The 22090-nt window shown below is 46.0% G+C and overlaps 1 protein-coding gene across 1 annotated transcript in view; it reads right to left on the reverse strand.

The window, feature by feature from the left end:
- Positions 1-375: 375 nt before the first annotated feature.
- otog (otogelin) overlaps positions 376-22090 on the reverse strand; it is a 63972-nt gene continuing 42257 nt past the window's right edge. The window contains exons 34-56 of the mRNA XM_069705466.1: positions 21146-21263; positions 20857-20936; positions 17572-20543; positions 16861-17038; positions 16534-16685; positions 16339-16428; positions 16059-16245; positions 14703-14923; positions 14304-14442; positions 13012-13200; positions 12506-12715; positions 12249-12353; positions 11616-11720; positions 11413-11514; positions 10398-10496; positions 10163-10203; positions 9590-9665; positions 8629-8807; positions 8093-8197; positions 7534-7653; positions 7035-7080; positions 4091-4170; positions 376-2545 (exon numbers count right to left, since the gene is read on the reverse strand). Coding sequence (XP_069561567.1) covers positions 2345-2545; positions 4091-4170; positions 7035-7080; positions 7534-7653; positions 8093-8197; positions 8629-8807; positions 9590-9665; positions 10163-10203; positions 10398-10496; positions 11413-11514; positions 11616-11720; positions 12249-12353; positions 12506-12715; positions 13012-13200; positions 14304-14442; positions 14703-14923; positions 16059-16245; positions 16339-16428; positions 16534-16685; positions 16861-17038; positions 17572-20543; positions 20857-20936; positions 21146-21263 — 5795 coding nt within the window. The 3' untranslated portion in view covers positions 376-2344. The remainder of the gene's footprint in view (positions 2546-4090; positions 4171-7034; positions 7081-7533; positions 7654-8092; positions 8198-8628; positions 8808-9589; positions 9666-10162; positions 10204-10397; positions 10497-11412; positions 11515-11615; positions 11721-12248; positions 12354-12505; positions 12716-13011; positions 13201-14303; positions 14443-14702; positions 14924-16058; positions 16246-16338; positions 16429-16533; positions 16686-16860; positions 17039-17571; positions 20544-20856; positions 20937-21145; positions 21264-22090) is intronic.

Raw genomic sequence — 22090 nt, forward strand, 5'->3', positions numbered from 1 at the left:
CTTCCTTTCTGTTCCTTTAAACCAAAATCTGAAAACTAAACAATTGAATGCAGACAAATGAGCTTTGATTCCCTTTTTATTTTATTTTGTTTAAGTTGTGATAACTGGAAAAAACAATCAAAACTCCTTTTAGTGACGCAATAAACCAAAACACAACAAAACTGTGATCCAGATCATTTTAGCAGCTCATATATTTTGATTTAAAAACTTGATTTGTAATCACAACGTGGGAGAAATTTGCTCTGAAAACTTTCTTTTAAGCTTCAAATCGCAAAAATAAAAGACTCAACAATAACTTGGGGATTATGAGGAAGAACAACATGATGTCATCTGCACGCCGTCCCATTAATAATCAGAGTGAACGATTTGTAGATTTTCCAAAGGAAATATTTATTGAAAATGCAAATGTACATTTGTATGATACAAATCCTCTTTTGAACTGAACTATCCAGGTGGGTCTGTTGGTAACACATTAAGACTTTAGTCCACAGAGAAACATGCATCTACAACACACCACCGTGCTCTCCAAGTATTTAATTTTTTTGCTCTGCAATCGGGAATTTAAACAAAGTTCTGGATCCGGTTTGGGTTTCGATTGATCTCCGTTCGGGTCGAATGCGTCTCTCCTCTCACCGTTTTTTGGTCCACAAAATCAGAACGTCTGCGCTCTATCAAACTCCAATAAATAAATAAAGTGCTCCGCATACAGCTGGATTTAAATCAGTTAATACACCTCACTAGTGTTGATTATAGAAAGTAGATTTCACATCGCTGAATATACAGTTTATTGCTGTTTTGACTAAAAGTGACATCTACGAATTTTTAAATAGCAAAATTATTTGAAGGAGGAAGGAATTTTTAGTTATTTACAAAAACGAGGCACGACGTGAGGAATTCTGGGTAAAAGTGTGAATCTGGAAAACAGGACGATGACGGTGGAAGCGAAACTGAGAGGAACACGCGGCCTCTGAACACCGTCACTCGTTACCTGATTGCATCCTCACTTCTTTAAAAAAAAAAAAACATCTGTTTTTTAAATATATATTTGTGTTTTTTGCAGCTCGGAGAGGACGAGCAGAGAAAGTTAACGGACAACTTTGACTTTTTTTCCCTGTCACTCAAAATAATCTTTTCTGTCTGTAGGCTGGCGGGGAGGCGGCGGTGCAGCAGGACAGTAAGAGCAGAAAGTTGAACCTTTAATTCATCAGCGTGTTGTCAGAACTGTATTTAAAAAACATGAAATAACTCCAATAAACTAAAAAAAAAGAAGTGCTGTTGTAAGTTTTTGCCGACAGCACAGATGCTAACAATCAATATTTTCACTCTATGAGCAAAAACAGCTATTAAGATTTTACTTCTTTTTCTCTGCTCTAATATTGCATTTTACGAGCATTAAATTTTACCCACAGCAAAAAAAATTCAATTCAGATAAAAAAAAAAAAATGTAAATGTGAATTTGAGGGAAACTGTTCAAATTTGGTTTACAGCACATTTATGTTAATTCTTAGTTTCACAATATTTTAGGTAATTTACTGCCTGTTGACAAAACTCTTCCTGGCGTGTTCCCACGTGTACGAAATTATTTGAAGTTAATTTGACTACTTTACTAACATCACCAAACCAGGGTTTCCAAATGATTCCTCAAATTAAGTTTACGACTTTTTAATACCACATAAAATGCAGTTTGATATTCGTTTAATGATCATATCGTATCATTCAAATATTAATATAATTAATATCATATTTGTATCAGTACTTCACAGCAGTATATAAGAATTCGCTATATCAATATATTTACCGACAAAAAAAACATTGTAGTTTTTATCTTTTGAAATTTGAGAATTTGTTGCTTAAAATAAAAAAAATAAAAATGGTTTCTTTTTGTCCCTCGTTAGCGGCTCAGCACTGACACACTGCCAACAGATGAAGGAATTTTGCAGTAAAATTAACATAAGAACAGATTTTTGTTCAATCACTTACATTTAAAAAAAAAAAAAATTTTTTTTTGCTTCTCTGGGAAACTAAATATGAGCGTTCAAAGGTCACCTGTGGTTTGATGTCGCCTGCTGTGGGGAAAAAAAACAGAAAAAAAAACTGCCCACCGGCTTTGCAGTTCCACCTCCCTGCCAGCGGAGGCGCCACTCACTCATCCTGCTTCAGTCCTTCTCCTCACAGCTCTGAATCCCAAAAAAGCAACACAGGAGGAGTCCCCTCTCTCTCTCTCTCTCTCTCTCTCTCTGTTTTTTTTTGTTTTTCTTTAAATCATGCAGACCTGAACACTGTGTGTGTTGTGTGTTGTGTGTTGTGTGTTGTGTGTCGTGTCGTGTGTTGTGCGGTGTTGCGTTTAGGACCACTGGCAGGAGCAGTCGGTGGGCTCCTGGATGGTGTAGCTGACCCAGGTGGCGTTGCCGCTGCAGTAGAGCTGCACGGAGCGCCGCTGCAGCCCCGTCTCTCGGCAGCACTTGCAGAAGCGGGCGTACGTGTTGATGTTGTAGTTGTAGATGCTGGCGGACGGACACTTCCCGTCGCACGACACGATGTTCACCTGCGGGGGGAGCGAGCGGGAGGGAGGGAGGGGGAGCACGGGACAGTTAGCAGTGCTGGAAATAAAAAAAAAACGGGGGGGGGGGGGGATGGGATCCCAGCAGATTTTCTTTTAACCCTTTTTCATAGCACCTGACACTTTCCGTTCATCCCAAGCTGTTTATTTTTTTTTGTGTGTATAGTTTGTGCGTGTGTGTTTATTCATTGGTCTTACTTTTTCTAAAAAAAAAATTCTATTTATCTATCTTATTTTATTGTGTATCCATCCATCCATCCATCCATCCATCCATCCATCCATCCATCCATCCATCCATCCATCCATCCATCCATCCATCCATCATCCGCTTATCCGAGGTCGGGTCGCGATAGCAGCATGGTGACCCAGACTTCCCTCTCCCCCGTAACATTTTCCAGCTCACGCTGGGGGATCCCGAGGCGTTCCCAGGCCAACCGGGAGATATAATCCCTCCAGCGTGTCCTGGGTCTTCCCCGGGGTCTCCTGCCAGTCGGGCGTGCCCGGAAAACCTCCAGAGGGAGGCGCCCAGGAGGATCCTGATCAGATGCCCGAACCACCTCAGCTGTCTCCTTTCGACGCGAAGGAGTAGCGCCTCAACTCCAAGTTCCCTCCTGACGTCCGAGCTCCTCAGCCGATCTCTAAGGCTGAGCCCGGCCGCCCTACGGAGGAAACTCATTTCGGCCGCTTGTTCACGACCCCCGGAGCTCGTGACCGTCGGTGAGAGTCGGAACGTAGATCGCCCGGTAAACCTTCTGGCTCAGCTCCCTTTTCACCAACACGGTCCGGTGCAGCGTCTGTTGTACTTGTCCGTGAAGGTCACAAACAGGGTCGGTGACAAAGGACAAGCCTGGCGGAGGCCAACATCCACTGGAAACGAGTCGGACTTATCGCCGAGAACATGAACACAGCTGAACACAGTTGTACAGAGACCGGATGGCCCGTTGCAACGGGTCCGGCACCCCGTAATCCTGTAGCACCCCCCCACAAAAAAAAAACCCGGGGGACCCGTTCCAGGAACAGTGGACATATTATTATTATTATTGTGTACATATTTGTTGTTATTGTTATTGTGTGCACCTTTTTCTTTTTTTTTTCTCCTAACTGTGTTTCTATGACGACAAAATTTCCCCACTGTGGGATTAATAAAGTCTGAGTCTAACATTCGGGTGATTTTCAGGGAATATTTCTCTACCTTCACTTTTAAGCTCATATCTCGGTCATTGTAGCTGCTAACCATTCACGCTGTATCCTGTTTTTTTCAGGACAGTCGAGGCTATCCGGATCTCTTATCATTTAATTTGATAATAATTACGTTAATAATAATTATGTTTTTTATATAAGCGGGGGAAAAATATTTCATCTTATAAAATTGTTTCAGTATAGAAATCTTTTCAGAACTGCGTAGAGGAGTTTTTTTTTTCATGCTTTCCTGTGATTGGCTCAGCTGTTTCTGAGCGAGTGGATTGGCCGGAAGCGAATCGACAACCACTACGCAAAACACGAGAGGAAAAACAGACATGTAAAACTCACGGGTCGGTTGCTGCGGCAGTCGTTCTTCCTGATCGTCATCCTCACCGTCACCTTCTGACACGACTTCCCGTCTTCTTTGCCTGTTCACAACAAACCGACAGGAATCCACTGAAATGAAGGTAACGTAAAAAAAAAAAAAAAAAATACCCAGCACAAAACGTCGGGAAGAGGAAAGAGGGGGGATGTGGAGAAGCTCCGGGGAAGCTCAGAAGCTGTCGGTCATGCACAAGCAGTTTTGGAGTGAGATGAATAAAGTGGAAGAAATAAAAGCAGGGGTTGTAATTAAATTCTTTACAGCTAGAAATTATAAAGAAAAAATAACTTCCCAGTAAAGGACGAAGGACAAATGAGAAAAACATGATAAAATTTTTTTAAAAAAACATCGGAATGATGAGATCCGTCATGCATTTATCCTGTACATGAAATGGCTCAAATAAAACTGATTTAACAAAGAAGTGCTTGAAAATAAACAAGTACAAACAAACCAAAACCAGGAAACACAACACAGCGTAAACTCAAAGATGCTCCGTGTGGCATTCAGTCGTTTCCCCGCAGTGAAGAGTCGCCGGAGGTGATTTGGGATTTGAGTTCGTGTGCAAACTTGAGGTGTGGAGTTTCAGATTGTACCGTTGTCATATTATCAAGCTGCATCATGGGAATTGTAGGATCCAAAAAGTTGACGAATAGCTACTAGAAAAAAATTAAATAAAAGAAATTGCTTCAGTTTCAACCATCTTTTTTGAAGTTTCCTTTACCGTCTCTTTTGTTCTTCGGCGACAGCGGACGTCCAACCAGCGTGAATCCGAACTGCGGCTAATTCAAAACGCTTTGTTGTCGCAGTTAGAAACAAACACAAACAAATGAGGGTTGCAGAATTAATGTCAACAACGAATCTCAAAACCTTCCCATAGAGACGGGTCGAACGACAAAATCTCGGTTCTGATCCGCGTCAGACTGCACGATATCGGCGTGAGACTGTCTGATCGCACTACGTAAATATAAAAAAAGAAAAGAAATTGCGATGTGCGATATATGAAACTGATCAGCTACAACTACTCACATTGGGAAAATGGAGCTTTGTAAAGTTTTTCTTCTTTACCAGCTGTGAACCAGTAAAACTCGACTTAAAAAGTGCTAAAATCTTAAAAAATACATGAGTCCATCGATATATTTTTTCATCAGATATCTTAGTTCCAACCAGACTGAGCGAGTTGAGCAGTTTAGTGTTTCTACGTGCTGCATTTATTCAGTTAGAGAAAAGCAAATAAAACGGAGGAGATCTCGTCTCTGTTGCTAGGGTCGTCGCTAAGGGCTCGGCCTACTTCCTGGACTGGTAAACATTGCGTACGTAATGTATCGCTTCTACTGAGGCGACTGATTGTTTTCCAGTTCTTAGTCATGCCCCGTGCGTTGCCATGGAAACAGAGATCACGCTTAACAAAACAGTTTTCTATTTTAAAAGCGAATTGCCCCACAATATAATTACATTTTGGCGGTCGTGACCGCGTCACTGTCGTGCCAATAATCACGTTAAAGCATCACCCTTTAGTGCTTAAATGAAGCCTTCATATCGACACAGCCCTGGTGGCCCTCGGAGGTATTGCAGGTTCTGGCACTGGCACATTTTTATGGTCCGACGCTGACGATCGATTGTTTCACTGTTTCCACCGGTGATTCTTACAAAAAGGGACAAAATGACACACGTAGCACCTTCAGTTTCACCCACACAGCTCCCCCTGCAGTACCGCAGCCGTACTGCAGCGGCACTGCAGAGCTTCTACGGCAGCTACACGGGGGAAAAAAAAAAAAAAAGATCCCCCTCCCGACACCAGCCCACGTCGGTATCTACTGACACATGCAGACATCTAAGCCCGACTACTGGGCCACTACCAACAGTACATTGTTGGCAATCAACAATGTACTGCCCAGACAGTGCTAGAATGGGGAAAGAGTTTATCTGTTGTGTACATGTACGTGATCCACAGGGTGGGGGGGTAGGGAGGGGTGGGGAGGGGAGGAGTGCATCTTTTCTGTCCTCTCAAGTGTGACATCATTTTTTTTTTTTTGGGGGGGGGGGGCCGACATAAAGTACCCCCGCCTCCTTTCAAGGTGTGAAATTATTTCAACACCTTTAATAGAATTGTTACAACATCTTTAAAAAAATTTTTTTTTAAAACAATAACCAAAACAACTCACACATCATAGTCAACATTTAACGGCTGGATAAATCTTGTATACATTTTTGCGTCATGAGCTTTCTTTTTTCACTGAGACCTGAAATGAGACCAGTTGAGAGGACTTTCCTGCAGAGGGCAGCAGGTTGCAGTCAGACTGTTGTGGGTCTCCTGTGTGTTTTCATCGTGATTTTTTTTTTTTTTTTTTTTTTGGAGGGAGTACATTGTTGAATATCAACAATGGCGCTGACAAGCCTTGTTGTTGTGGTACCTCTTTCACAGTTTGTGTTAACTGTGGGAGTCAAGGGGCTAACGGGGAAAGGGAACAGAGGGAATCCAGTACCTGGTGGGATTGGTACATGATGGTAAGCTGCAGCACATAAACCACAAACCCACTTGCACTTCATCAGATGCTTTTCAGTGACAGTGTACGTCTAAGCATTTTGGCACTTTTATAAAAACAATAAGAAAAAAGGTTATCTGTTTGTACTGAGAGGATTGAATTCACTGAAAAGCACGCTGACAGATTTCTCTAATCTGAGTTAAAACAGCAGACAAATGTATAACGGGAGAAAAAAAACAAAAAACAACAACCAACAGCCGGGATCCGGACGTGAGCCAATTCACACGTGACTGAAACGGACAAACTGAAGGGCAAACATGTTGGAAACATGTTGAGCGGCAGGTGAGGGGCGCTCTTCAGTGTCGGCTGCAGCCTACAGCTCTACGCTAACTACACAACTGCGGCTACGCTCAGATCAGATACTCACACGTCTTGCAGCATCCGTCCATGTAACTTACGACGGTTCCACCGATCTGAGTGCAGAAGAGAGCCAACATGTTCAGACAGAATTATTCGGCCCGGTCGTGTTTGAAGGGGTTTTTTTGTTTGTTTTTTTTCCCTGATGGCTGGTATTCAGTATGTCCCGGATATTCAGAGTTTTACTTACTTGTATAAATTCACTTTTCCTGTCTGACACTGTGTACACTTTCCTATGATTTTTTTTTTTTCCCTCCCATTTCCCAGCATGCCCTCTATCTCCATATATCGGAACTTTTAAGAGTAAAGCAATGACGTTAAATAGGTGTTGGTGATTGGGCGAAATTATTCTGTGGCTTTTAATAAATAACTGTGATTGGCCACGGTGTAAATATTTATTCTCCTCTTTCTATACTCAGTCAATGTGACAAAAAGGTTTTTAAGGTGTGTGTGTGTGTGTGTGTGTGTGTGTGTGTGTGTGTGTGTGTGTGTGTGTGCTGCGTTCTGACCTTCATGCACTCGGTTTCGTTGAAGGGCGGGCAGCTGAAGGAGTAGGAGATGAGCGTGGGTCCGGACATCGTGTCCGTGCAGTCGAACTTCACGCAGTTGGACACCCAGGACTTTCCCGGCTGAAAACATCGACAACATCAGCGGCTCCTCTTACGGCAACACGGAATAAAAACCACGTTTAGGGATCGAAGGGAGGACTGAATGGAGATCGGCCCCAATTCTAACTGCGTCGTTTCTCACATTTAACACCCAATTAACCCAACTGAGATTATTTTGATGAAATAAGCCATTAAAATTAGGACTGACTGTTGAACGGAGGCTAAAAATAACTCAAATATGCGAAAGCTGACTGTAACTGTTTATAATTACTAAAACATTTGGATAATTGCTGAGCCAGTTTAACATTAACGATGAATGAAAAGATCAAATTGAATAATAAATATTCAGTTGGATTTTGTTTAATAGAATATATATACCCCAACAAAACAAAAAAAATCTATAGAAGATGTCTAGAATCTACAGCATAGCTGGAACTTGTTCCCCAGAGGATCTTCCTACCTTATAGAGGCCCGTCGTCCCGTTCTCGTGCTCGTAGAGGCAGGAAATGTTCTTGCAGACTCCGCAGCACGTCGACTGGTCTTTGGGAGGAACGTAGATCTGATTCTGAAACACGCAAACATCCGACGTTGCTTTCACGGAGAAGTTCCCGGTCGTTGAAGAGCCACTGAACGCGTTTGAATGAAGTAACTAACTAATGAGTCCCTCCAAGGGATCGCAATGCACGCACATTTAAGCAATCTCCGCAATACTTGAAAACACAGATAGAAGCTCTGCTGAAGGTATTAATTCAATTAAATTCAATTTTATTTATAAAGCCCCCAAATCACAACATGTTGTTATTTCTGTGTTTTTATGTAAACATTGAAGTTAACAACGTTAAAGATGGAGAGATGAGTAATTGACTTAAAGCCGTAGAGTTCGAGCACCTCAGCAGACTCGTTTCTCCTTTGTGTGTGTGTGTGTGTGTGTGTGTGTGTGTGTGTGTGTGTGTGTGTGTGTGTGTGTGTGTGTGTGTGTGCGTGCGATGGTCTTACGGGCTGGCAGTGGGCGGAGCAGTTGATGCTGGAGGTCCGGAGCAGGTAGAAGCCGCTCGCCGGGTCGAGGCTGCGGCTGCACTGCCGGCTGTGACACAAGCCGTCGTCTCCGTGCTCCACCAGGGTCTGACCGGGCCGCAACACCCCCCGCTCGCCCAACACACACACCGCCTCGCGCACTGCGCACACACACACACACACACACACACACACACACACACACACACACACACACACACACACACACACACACACACACACACACACACACACACACACACACACACACACACACACAAACAAGTTGGGAAAGACACAAAGAAACTGAGCCCAATTTCAAGACCGAGTCAATCTGACACATAAATGACAGTAAACTCGGCGGCCTTTCAATTAAAATCTCCTACAATTAAAATAAACAAAAGTATTTTGATATTAAACGTCTAAATGTGCTGCTTCTCGTTACTTTCCCGCTACGTAAGCCTGTATTTATCTCTCTTTTTTTTTTTTTTTTGCTCGTAATCGTGAATCAGTTTCCACGTTCGCTTGAAATATAAAGTTGAATTCAAGATTGTGTTGACGTGATATAAAATATGCCACAGAGGCGAACAATTTAACAAGCTAACATTGGGGTAAAAGAGGGAAAAGATGAGGCCGTTGGGAAGATCAACATTTTCCTCAGACGTAGAATATTATCTAAGTTATGAAGACGAACTCTACGTGACTCAAATTACAATTTATCATCTTGACATCCAACGAAACATGAACTTCCGTGACCTCTGACATTTCGTCGGCAAACAACGTCACAACTCGTGAACTCGAGTCTGGAAAATTCAGCGCTCCGACGTCGTGAACGCCACAAGAGGGCGCCGTTCACACGGGCTCTTCTCGTCGTGCGCGGTAAATACAACGACATTTGAACGCAGCGTTATGTCCAAGCTTCAATTCTCCACCGGGAACTCACCACACTTGTATCTCTTGCAGGCGCAGTGGTTCTGCGGGTCGGACAGAAAGGCCCGGTCCAGCTGGGCGGCCTCTCCCTGCGGAACAAACACGGAACCGGCGTCACGTAAACACGGAAATGCACCGAAAACACAAAGGCGACCACTGACTGCATCCCTGTACCGTCACATATGCTGGCTGTTTAACTGAGCACTGATGACAAGCTGGATGGTCCCTCTCCTCTTTAGCCTGGAGGGTGTAATTTGCAAATCTTAGCATTCCTTTTTTTTAATTTATTTTTTTAATTTACATTTCACACGGCGTCCCAACGTTTTGGGAAATGGGGTTGTAATAAATAGGACTCGAAATAGGCCTGATGTAATATAACTTATCATATTTGTTTTGTTTTATTTGTTTAATTGTTGTGTTTTTGCTTTTTATGTGAAACAGTGTAGCGGAAATTTTAGAAGAATTTTGTGAAGTGAAATCAAATGTAGTCAAATGCATGACAGTTATGGGTATGTGTATCATCTGGTGGTAAATTCAATACTTTCTGGCTTTTAGAAAAGCTGAATATAAGAAAGTCAGGACGTACCAGGCCACATTTTGGGGAGGTGATCTTTTCACAGGAACACTCTGGAAACAAACAAAAGAAAAAAACATTATTAATATTCATCATCATCTCCACATTTCACCTGACGAGCTCAGAAGAAGTTTAAAGGCAGTTTAATTTCAGGCTGCACGAAGCTCAAATCAAACTCAGTGAGTCGTGACGCTGAATTATTTTTGAAGTTGATGTTTCCGTTGTGGCTGGTTTTGGGGAGTCGTACCGCATGTTTGGTTCGGACAGCAGCGACTTGGACCGGACACGGACACCACCGACATCCCCACAGCACAGCTGAGCTGAGGACACCTGTAGGGCTCACACACTATGTGCACACACACACACACACACACGCACACGCACACACAAAGCAACACCATGCCGGTCATTAACGCATTCAGAGCTGTCCAATAGCATTTGTCAATTCTAACTTATCACAGGTATATCATATCAGTACGAGCATTTCAGCAAGGGTTAAACTGAATATTCATTATGCCTGCAAATAAATTCAACAAAAGAAAATGTTATATTTTTATTTCAGTTTTTTCAGTTTTCGCAAATTTAATGTTGCTGAATAAATGAAACAGTCAGAGAGAGAAACCAACTCTATTCTCCTTATTATTGATATTTCATATATTCATGTAATATACACAAACTCTTAAGCAAATGCAAAAATAAAATAATCGAAAAGCCACAGAGACAAATATAATTGCACACCCTAACAAAACAGAACATTTTGCTTCTTTTATTGTTCCGACTTCTTCACCTGACACTTTGTTTTCCTAGTTATTGAAATATTATTAAAATAATTGTTTTAATATTGTTTCTTCTTTGCGTGGTAGAGTTTTAACCAGCATTTGTGGATACAGCGACGAACCGGGTTCACGGACGATGTTTTTCGGAGGTGTTTCTGAGCCCATGCAGTGATTTCCACGACAGATTTGTGTCTGTTGTTTTTTTTAATGCAGTGCCGTCTCAGGGGTCGACGTTTTTCAGCCTTTTCCCTCGTGTACGGAGATTTCTTCAGATTCTCCAAATCTTTTAATGATTTGATCATTTTACTGTTTTTGTTTACATTTTACACAGCGTCCCAACTTTTTTGGAAACAGGGTCAGTTCAAGCTTGTTTAAAATGGAGAAAGGATTTGTTTTCAATTTTGAAATAAGTGTGTGTGTGTGTGTGTGTGTGTGTGTGTGTGTGTGTGTGTGTGTGTGTGTGTGTGTGTGTGTGTGTGCTCTGACCACACTGGTAGGCCGGGCAGCAGCGATCCGTGGTGTTGCCGTCGACGGTCAGAACCTCGCCGTCCCGGCAGAGAGGAGGCGTCTCCGGACAGGAGGAGCACACTGCGGGGAACACGCGTGATTAACCACTCGGATGACGTTACAATGACCTGCCGATGACGTGCCGCGGAGCGAAGACGCTCGTTATTTTTTTGGGAACTGACTGCAGATGTGGGCCAGGCAGCAGCTGCCGTCGGCTCTGGTGGCGATCCGAGTCTGGTCGTCTCTGCAGGTGGGAACGTCGGACTCGCAGAGCTCAGGATCGCACTCTGGAACACACAAGTTGGAAACCATTAAAGGAATAGTTTCATATTTTGGGGAAATATGCTTACTCGCCTTCTTGCCGAGAATTAGCTCTACGGTGAATACGAAGCAAAGAAGAGGTGACGGTTAGCTTAGCTTAGAAAAGATGAGTAGAAATGAGTGAAAAAGCCACGAAATGCACCTTAAAATACATCTAAATTATTACTATTACGGTCGCAAGTTTTTAACACTTTCATCTTACGCTCTGCAATAAAGAACAAAGTGTCTGTTTTTATTGTTGTTTATCTGTGACATAAAAGCAGTTTTTAATCTATAATGCTCACATTTTTAACGTTGGCGAACTGTAAAGATTCACTTTTAGCCGACCTCTAGTGGCCCTCGGTGGTATTGCAAGCTTACGGCGCTTCCGCATCGGCCTCATTTGTCAGACCCGGAAGCTACGAACACTTTTATAACCAGTCTCTGTATATGTGTACGTTTCAGCCAATGAGAGAGACTATTGATCAGAGAGTGTGCGAACGGTTAAAACTCACCGCAAACGTAGTCCGGACAGCAGGAGTCCAGTCTGTAGTACGACACCAGCTTCTCCCCGTATTTGCACTCAGGAGGGAGCTGGTCACACAGGCTCTGGTTACACACTGCGCAGCCGCAAATCACATCATCTCATTAACCATATTATTTTTTTAATGTCTTTCCTTCAAAATTTTGTTTCATAAAAACACGTGACGTGAACATGCATGTGGTGTGTTCAGGAACCCCCCCTCCCTGCCCTCCGCCTCCGTGGCCTCACCGCAAACTTTCTGCGGGCAGCAGCTGGTGTCGTCGGCCAGGCTGATGATCACCTCCCCTGCCCGAAGGCACGCGGGCGCCGCCATGCTGGAGCAGTTGTACTCCACGGGGAGGATGGTGTCGTTGTCGCAGCGGTACATGCAGCAGGCGTCCTTGGAGGCTTTCCAGAACTCGCCGTGGGCGCGAGGAACGCCGGAGCTGTCGGTGCAGGCTGCAGACACACACACACACACGGGAGATATAAATACCTGGACGATTGACTGACTGATTATCAGGATATAACAGAAGGACCGAGACGTACGCGTGTGTGTGTGTGTGTGTGTGTGTGTGTGTGTGTGTGTGTGTGTGTGTGTGTGTGTGTGTGTGTGTGTGTGTGTGTGTGTGTGTGTGGTTTTAAAAAATACTTTAAAAAAAAAGTACTGTATTTTTCAGTCTCGTGTCTAATTTCATGACCGTCGGTACGAGACCTCCTGCCCTGTGGTGCAGAGGAGTAAAATGAGCTTTTACCGCATTTGTCGGGCGGGATGCAGAGCGCGGAGTACGGCCGGTGGAGGAGCGTTCCCTCGGGGCACACGCAGCCCTCGGTCAGGCCCGAACACTGGTCCGGGTCCGAATCGTAGTCGTGGTTGGGGCAGGACTGAGACGTGCAGGCCGGCAGACAGGCCTGGTAGCGCAGAGCGCCGGGACACATGAACGCTGCAGAGAGAGACGCAAACACGTCAATAACTCGTTGCACTTGGATTTAAAAGAGATCGATCAGATTTTAGTGCCCGGATTGTGCTGAATGGTGATCCAAGATGTGGCTGCAACGTCATTTAAAGCCTGAAGACCCCGCAGATCCACAGTTATTCTGTCACACAACTCCTTGACTGGATCGCTCGTGAAAAGACATCGACTGCACCTTCATTTGGAGAAAACCTGCGGCCAATGAAAGTCAGAACAGCCTCCGACTTTTTTTTATTTTGATATCTAACCATATCTGTTTATTTATTATTGAGATCAAATGTTTCATTTTACGGCAGATTTTCTAAAAAATTGCCAACTCATTTGTCGATTGATTTTGTTTGCAGTAAAATTGCAGGAATTATAAAAAAAAATTGCAAGTCAGGGAAACAAAATTTTATATATATATATATATATATATATATATATATATATTTTTTAAGCACTACCTGATAAAGAGTAATATGTAATAACTTCCTGTGATAATAATCCTGCTGCACATCACAGATGTATTTTAGTTAAAATCTTTTTTAAAAAATGTATTTATTGAACTATGGGGCTCAAAGTAAGAATAACATTCATAAAAGTGACGTAGAACAGACATCTGCTGTCAAAATAAGAGCTTTAAATGCTGTTTGATGAATATTAAAAGTCCTGTTGTACGCATAAAAACAAAACGAAGTCTCTTCCAACTTGACGTGTGTAAAAGACTAATTTAACATGCAATTTTTCTCATTTAACGAGGAGACCATGTTTCCCACGATGCCCGTCACTTCGGGTTTTCTCCGGTGGGAGGAGGCAGGAGAGCCTTGCTGATTGTAAGTTAGAAGGTTTTTTTTGTTAATAAAGAGAGTTTTGAAAGAGTACTTTATGACTGTTCCGTTGAGGAGATTTTTTGCGTAAAATTTTGTTTGGATTTTGTCAAATTTCAAGATTGCTTGAATTTTTTTATTTTGTTATTGCGATCGCAACATCGCGATCCTCCAGAGGGACCGCCACACACTGTGGAGTCACTGCAGCAGCTTTTGCTTCATTCCAGAATCTGTGTGCGTTTTAATGCCGGACAGAACTCTTACGGCAGTAATCTGGACCTCTCCACTCGATGCAGATGTTGAACTTGTGGCAGGAAGCCACGTAGGCAGCCAGCGCCACACACTGGTTGTTGACGTACTCGGCGTCTCGTACCCAAACCTCACAAAACGTGCTGGGTGGGACCTGAAAACAAAGAAACAATAAATACTCTAATTATTGATGAATTTAGGAGCTTGAATATATCCAGGTTTCTACCAAGCATCTTTTTTTTCTGATTTGTAAAACATCCTATTCTGAAATCCCCCAAAAGTAATTGATAGATTAAATAAATCAGGATTTTCCTTTTTTTAAAGTCCCTTTGGATTTCAGACAGACTGGAAAACCGCAGAGATACTGGGTTCTTCTGTGAGTAGAGAAACCCGGGAACAGATGGGTTAACGTACGAAGGCGTGGCAGAGGGTGAAGGAGGGCATCTGCAGCATGGCCAGGCAGCTGGAGCAGTCGCTGGTGGAGCAGTTGAGCTCGCGGCGGCGGCTGTGGCTGATGTAGCTGGTGGTGTTGGGAACCTGCCAGCTGTCGATGAACGCGGCCGGGTCCTCGCTCGCGCCCACCGTGGTGCCGTTGGCCAGAGTCAGGTCGTTCGACGGGTCTCCGTCGCAGAAGCCTAGAGGAGGGTTTCACAAAATCCCCGTCAAAATGTCGTACGTGGTGGAAAGATTGGATCAGTGGGAGGGACGCTTTGCCTGTGACTGGCTGCTACGTAGTGGGAGGGGCTACAGTTGGTGTGAGGTTTAAGTTGTTAGGGACCAGTTTACCGACAGTAAAACAACTAATGACAGCAGCGTCCAGTTGAAGAAATGCATCCCTCCGGCTGATCCATTCTAGCGCTTCCTCTTCAAACTCTCAAAGTAATGGTTGCCACATTTTGTCGCTGTGGCCAGTAAAGCTACAACTACTACTGGCTTTGTTCAGACGGCAGGCAAATCAGACCGTCTGCACTGTTGTTTGCTAGTGAGGGGGATCAGATTTGGTTTGTCCAGACCTCACTAACCAAGCTGCATGGGTTGCTGTGGTAACTGGGTACGCATAGCTACGCTGTTGACGCTGCTTTCCAACACAGAAGCAAAGTGCCAGCAGATCATTTCTTGGGGTGTCTGTCCACAGACTGTTGTTATGGATAGACTGTATATAAAAGTGGACGAAGCTTCCAGCCCTGAAAAATGAGACCGATGCGGAAGTGCTTTAAGTACCACCGATCGCCACTAGAGGGCGTACCACCGAAGTGTTTTTGGGGGGCGTGTCTGTTTGATGGACAGGCCTGTGGTGCAGTTAGGTTACAGCTATCGGTGGGCGGGACGTAGCGTCGGCGGGTTTCCAATCAGATGGAGTCAGATCCACCGCTCGTCCCCCCCATCCCCAGCTCGCCCAAATATGGTCACTTCCTGCTCCAAACAGCTCCGAACTAGCAAAGATGGCGGCGGCCAAATTCCGAACTCGAGGCTTCAATAGCGGCCGTTCACAAACCGATGGGTGACGTCAGTGTTGGTCCGCATCTCTAGAAATGTGATTGGAATCGCATTTCAAACTACTTCCAATTGAGGGTTGGATAAGTTTGTTTTTCTGTCCAAACTTTCAAAACTCAATCTGAATACAATCTGGATGAACAGATTTGGCCTGGCCAACGTCACATGTGACCAACATGTTACAAAAAGCTGATGAACATCCCACTGTGGGGGAAAATAAGGATCATGTCAGTGGTCGCCCAGTTAAAGTGGACTAACTAGTCGGTCTGCTCTTACCGCAGAGCCCCATGGTGGGGAGCTTGTTGCCGGAGCTGTCGGTGTCGATCACCATCATGCCCGTGCTGTGGTACCACTGCAGCTTGAGCCCGGCCGGGCTGCGGATCAGGTACATGTTGCCCGTGTCGTAGATCTCAAAGCCGTACTTTTTGAATCGAGGTTTAGCGTACCGCGAGTTGACGTAGAGCTGAAAGAAAAAAAACACAAAGTGGGCGTCATCAGGCGGATTTCTTTTGGCGTCAGTATTGGACCGCTGCATTCAGCTTTAACCAGCTCCTACCCTCCTCTGCAGCCTATTGATGATGATGTGGTTGGATTTGTGGGTGATGTTGAGCCCCACCAGACACAGGTTGGTGAAATTCCAGAGGAGCTTTAAAAACAAAGCAAAAAAAAAAGGAAGAGAAAAGAAAAATCAGGTCAATTCACCGACAAATCAGCGACGTTTGAGAAGCCGGCGTGTGCGATATGGACTCACCGGTGACTCGGAGTCAGCGGGACACTCCTGAACCAGAACGCTGACGGTTTCATTGGGCAGGCGGGTCACGATGTACGAGGCAGCCTTGTAGATGGCAACGCTGTTCCCGTCAAACGTGATCACGTTCAGATCGGGGAACATCGAGCATCGACCTGAGACGCACAGGAGACATGGCAGTGAAGAGACGTCAACACGGAGCTGTGGGAGAAATCTAGGAAATACTTCAGATTTATTTCTTTCTTTTTCTTTAATCTAAGATGACAGGATTTTAAAGTCACATTGAAACGTATTCCTGTTTAGTTTCCTTCATTCTTGTGTTTTCCTCACATGGACAGTCCCACTGAGGGCAGCACTTGTCTCCGTTCACCAGAATGGCAAAACCGAGCAGGCCGCAGTTCGGAGGGTCGGCGGCGAAGGGGCAGCTCTGGGATTTGTTGAACAGGATCAGCTGGTTGTTGACGCAGATGTACTTCGTGCACTCATCGACGATCTCCGCGTACGGAGGCTGAACGAAAACAAAACGGAAAAACTGAAAACCCACAAAGTCACAGAGCAAGGAGATATTTGAAGGCAGGAAAAGAATAATATTTTCAGGCAATGACTGACCTTCCAAAATTTACCAAAACTGAGTGTTGCATGTCTTTGATGAAATACGCAACACTTGAGGCACACTTTCAAAAAAATTCGGGAGATTTGGCTGTTAAATATGATTCAGAAAAAAGCCTGAAACTTAACTTAAAATATTTTATCACAGATAAGCTCTGTGTTGTAATTTGCTGTTGGTATTGCTTTATGAAATAAAATAATAAAAGCAGGAAAATCACAGAAGGGAAAAGTCTAAACTGGCTTCTGTGTATATTTTAGCCAGATTAAAGTTGCAATTGGTGCTTCTTTTTTTTTTAGCTGTTCCTTTTGTTTGGCCACAAATTCACATAAATCAGTCTGAATTAACAGTAAAGGGCCAGAAAACATTTGTTTTTCTAGCAATATGTTCAAATTGTGAGACTGAAATGAAGCTGTGTGAGAAGGGAAACGCACAGTGCACATCCTTGCAGGTGATGCGGTCACAGACGTCGTGCCCTCTGCTGTGTGGCTGGTTGTTTCCACTGGTGTGTGAGGAGAAGTCGGCGCTGGGGGCGTCGCCGCAACTGGGCTGGTGCGATGGACTCCGTCCGGCACCGTCGTTTGGACCGTGGTGGCTGATGGGGGTGAAGTCGGGGCGGGAGCGGGACTACCAGGCGTCCTGGTGGAGATCGGCGCATCAGGCGGAGGCGTCGCAGGCCGTGACGCGGACGGTGATACGTCGGTCTCTCCGGTTGTCGAGGTCTTCTGGGACGTGGTTGTGTCTCGGACGGTTGCCGTGGGGACGGCTGTAGATGCCGTGACCGTAGCGAGAGTGGGAACGGGCGCCGGAGCGGTGACGGTGGTCAGGCGGGAAACTGCGGCGGTTGTGTCGGCGGGTTCGGTTGCGCTGGTGGTAGTGACCGGCTCGGCAGATGTCGCGGCGGTTGTAGATGTCGCTCCTGACGCGGTTGTCATGCCGGGGATCGGTGGGACGGTCGGTGGTCCGATAGTGGTCGATCTGGTGGTTGCTGGGGATGGCCTGGTTGCCATGGTTACCTTTGCGGTGACTGGCCTGATGCTTGACCTCTCAGTCGACGTGCTTCTGGGGGTAACTCTCGTTACCACGGCAACTCCGGGCGTCGTCCTGACGGTGGTCGTCCGCGCGATGGTGGTGGTGGTTGTTGTTGCGGCGGGCGTAGCTCTTGACGTGGACACCAGCCGCGTGGGGACTTTGTCCAAGATGGTCGTTGGCCTCGGCGCTGCCGTGGTGGTCGCGGTGTGGAGCGGAGACAAAGACGGAGGCGATGTGGTCGTAGCCCTTGTTGACACCTGTACTCTGCCCGTCACCGGATGTGTCGTCTCTGTCGTCGGTTGAATGACGACTGATCTGAGCGTGGTGGTAACGATGTCGGGTGGAGATCCCGCAGGGGCCGTGGTGAGATGTGTCTCAGCCGTGCCAGGTGCAGGAGGAGGCGGGGGTGTAACCAGTTTCCTGGTTGTGGTGGCTGTAGTTTCCGTGGTTGAGATTTCAGGAGGCGTCGGGGTTCGGGCGGTGGCGGCGGCAGTAGCTGACGTCGCGGAGGTGACAGTCGGCGTTGACGTTACAGGAAAACGAGGGACTTCTGTGGTTTTAGTGGAAGTCACCGCATGGATGACAGTTTCAGAAGTGGCCTGTGGCGTTGTCCTCACTGTGGGTCTGTAGACTGGGGTGGTGGAGGTCTCCCGGTGGGGCGGACGCCAGGGCTCGGAGGTCCGATATGTAGACGCGGGGCGGGTGGAGCTCTCCGTCGTGGGTGGAAGTGGTACAGTCGTGGTTTCCGTAGGAGACACGTGTGGTTCAATTGGTTTTGTTGTGACTGGACGACCCGCGGACACGACGGATGTTTCTGGAACTTCAGAAGGTCGTGAAGTTGCAGCGCTGATGGTGGTTCTCTCTGTTACTGGGACGGCAGCAGACCAGGAGGTCCTCTCACTGTATGCTGTGGAGGTGGACACAGGAGAAGTTGCGGTGTCCGTCGTCTCCGGAGGTGCAGGCGCGGCTATTGTCGTGGTAGTTCCGGGTATTTTAGATGAAGTGGATTCGGGTGTGGTCACTCTCTGCGTTGTTGTTGTTCGCCAGTCTGTCGTGGCTGAGGTAGAGGCTGCAGCTGTGGTCGGTCCAACGTGGACGAGGGTCGTCGTGGGTAACTCGGAAACATCTGTTGTAGAAGTTGTCAGGTCAGTAGAGATGGTGTGCACCGTCCTTTCTGTGGTGCCAGGTGGTGACGTCGCCTCTGGACTTGTGTGCGGTGTAGTTTTACTGGTCGTGAGAGGTGCGATCGGAGTGACCGATTCCGTTGTCTTTGCCGAAGTGACTGTTGGTAAAGATGCAGTTTGTGTTTCCACAGGAGGCGAGGTTGGGAGAGGTGTTGTGGAGGCGGTGCTTGGTAAACCAGGTGGGGTGAGTGCTACTGTTGTACTTATTCTCTCCACTGTTGCAACCTTTGTGCTGGTGTCTGCGTAGGCAGTGGTAGCTGTACTGGGAAGAGTAGTCCGGCTCGTAGCTGTGGAAGTCTCTGAGGCCGGAGCAGGACTGGGACTGGAAGCCGTTACAGTCGGAGTAACGGCTCCTGAAAGTGTTGTAGCCTCTGTAATCTTTTCGGTTGGGTGCACATCGGATGGAGCGGTGATTGCGGTTGGCCTCTCGACAGAGCTGGTTGCCTGTGCCGGAGTGGTGGTCGGCTGCATGGGCGCAGCAGTGGTGGTCGGCTGCAGGGGCTCAGCAGTGGTGGTCGGCTGCATGAGCGCAGCAGTGGTGGTCGGCTGCAGGGGCGCAGCAGTGGTGGTCGGCTGCATGAGCGTAGCAGTGGTGGTCGGCTGCAGGGGCGCAGCAGTGGTGCTGAAGAGCGTAGACCGCAGGGACTCGGTGGGCCGGGTGGAGGTGAGCCAGAACAGAGCCGTGATGGCGAAGGGAACGCCGCTCGTCCTGGAGGTGCTGGGTCCAAATGGGCTGGTAGTAGAGCTCAGCATCCCGGTCGTCCCCGCTGACGTACCCGTCACAGTGGTGGACGGAGCCTCCGTCACCCTGACAGTAGTTGACAGCGGCTCCACCCCCTCCGGCCTCACAACAGGGGGTGCTGTTGGAGGAGATGGGGGTTGCGCTGTTCTGAAAAGTTCAGGAGTTGCAGAAGGAGAGACGGCGGCCGGTCGGGTCGGCTCATCGGGGGCGGGTGGCGCCTCAGACGAGGTGGTCGGAGCGCTCACGGCAGGAATAGCGGTGGTGACTTCAGTTGTGGCAGCAGCGTGTGGAGGGGCGGAGGATGCGGTGGTGGAGATGGTGGTGGTGGTGGTCTTGAGGGGAGCGGTGGAGGCCAGGGTGCTTGTGACGGGTGGGGAAGTGACAGCTGTGGGGGTTGGCTGAGCAGCAGACGGCGTTACGGGCAGCACAGCAACTGGCGCCTTAATACCTGAAAACAGCCAGTAAAAAAAAAAGTGTGTTAGAGAAACTGCTGAGCTCGACAGAAACACAGTTCACGGGACGGGCTGAGAGGATGCAGACAGCTTCCTTAGGATCGTATTTCATGGCAGGTTAGGTATACTTTGGGTTCGCCGTAATGTAGACTACATGATTTGGTCAAATTTAAAACAACACTTAGTGGATGGCTGGCGCTATTATTCATCATACTTTCATTTAAACTTTTTAAACTGCTATCTCGAAAAGGTAAGAACTAAAAAAAAATTGAATGGGCCCCACTAAAATATATATTTGGAGATACTCACAGTCTTCAACATAGACACAGCGACGGGTGACCTCATCCAGGACCATGTGAGGGGGGCAGACGGGAAGGCAGCCCTCCACTCTGTGCAGACAAAAATACACAACCATGAAACTGCAAAACCTACAAAACTGTTGTTTCGAGTGCATCATCCTGGTACTTCATAGTACGCTGCGTGTTTGTGTACTTGACCGTGTGAACGAGTGTTAGTACACAACATCTGGAAGACAGCACGACTGTCTACACTGATGGAACTGTGGTGACGCTTAAGGAAAAAAGGTCAAAGGTCTCACTGCGGGATGGTGACGCAGGATTCAGCCGACGGGTCGCTGCAGGTCTTGAAGCAGGGGCTGACGCAGGAGTCGTACCTCCACTGACAGCGAGGACCCGGCGGGGTGTCTGGGCCGGGGCCTGATCGGAAAAAACAAAACAAAACAAAAACACACCTTTTTTTTTTTCTTTACTTCATGGTGACACGAAAACATCGTACGCTTGGTGTAAATTAAAGTCTAAAACTCTTCTCCGCGAGGAACGAGTTCAGCTTCGTAAAGCTTTCGTACACAAAGAAGTATCATACAGACTCAAAGCAAACTGACCTGAGATCGGATATTCTTCTGATTCTTCAAGATAAAATGAATAAAAGAGGTGAACAAAGTGTTTTAGATCTGATATAATTGTATCATAGCTTGCTGTGTGTTATGTCCGTTAATAAACCCATTGAAATTCTACTAAATTGACCCTTTAATTCAGAAATTCAATCGTCCCTGTTCCATTAAGTAAAAACAAATGCTGCAGTATTTTTAGCGTCAGTGATTAGCCCGGCTGCTCCGTGAGCAGACTATGCAGGCAGTCTTTTTATTTATATTTTTTTTAAATATTTTTATTTACTCCTGTATATTATATTCTCATGATGCCTCACAGTTATGAACTTAGTATTTTGTAGCTGTGAGAAAAGTATCAGGTCAAAGAGTGTTTGCGAGTTCCTCATCCAGACTGGCTCTCGGGGCCGATCTGGCTTTCTCAGTTGCCGCTCTAAATCTTTGAAAACAGCCATTAACTTCACGACGTGAATAATGTTTAGTTCCTGATTAAAAACATACTTTTTTTCAAAAGTAATTGTCATTTTGTGTTGTTTTGACTTAACAATCTTGGAAATTAGATTTGAACATCTTAGAAATTTAAATTCCCCTGCTGCCTGAAAAATTTTAATTTAATTTTTTTTTTTAAATTTAAAAAAA

This window comes from Brachyistius frenatus, unplaced genomic scaffold, assembly GCF_029030835.1.
Source record: "Brachyistius frenatus isolate BFR_SWC_R1_liver_20210118 unplaced genomic scaffold, ASM2903083v1 Contig_56, whole genome shotgun sequence".
In the NCBI taxonomy this organism is placed as follows: domain Eukaryota; kingdom Metazoa; phylum Chordata; class Actinopteri; family Embiotocidae; genus Brachyistius; species Brachyistius frenatus.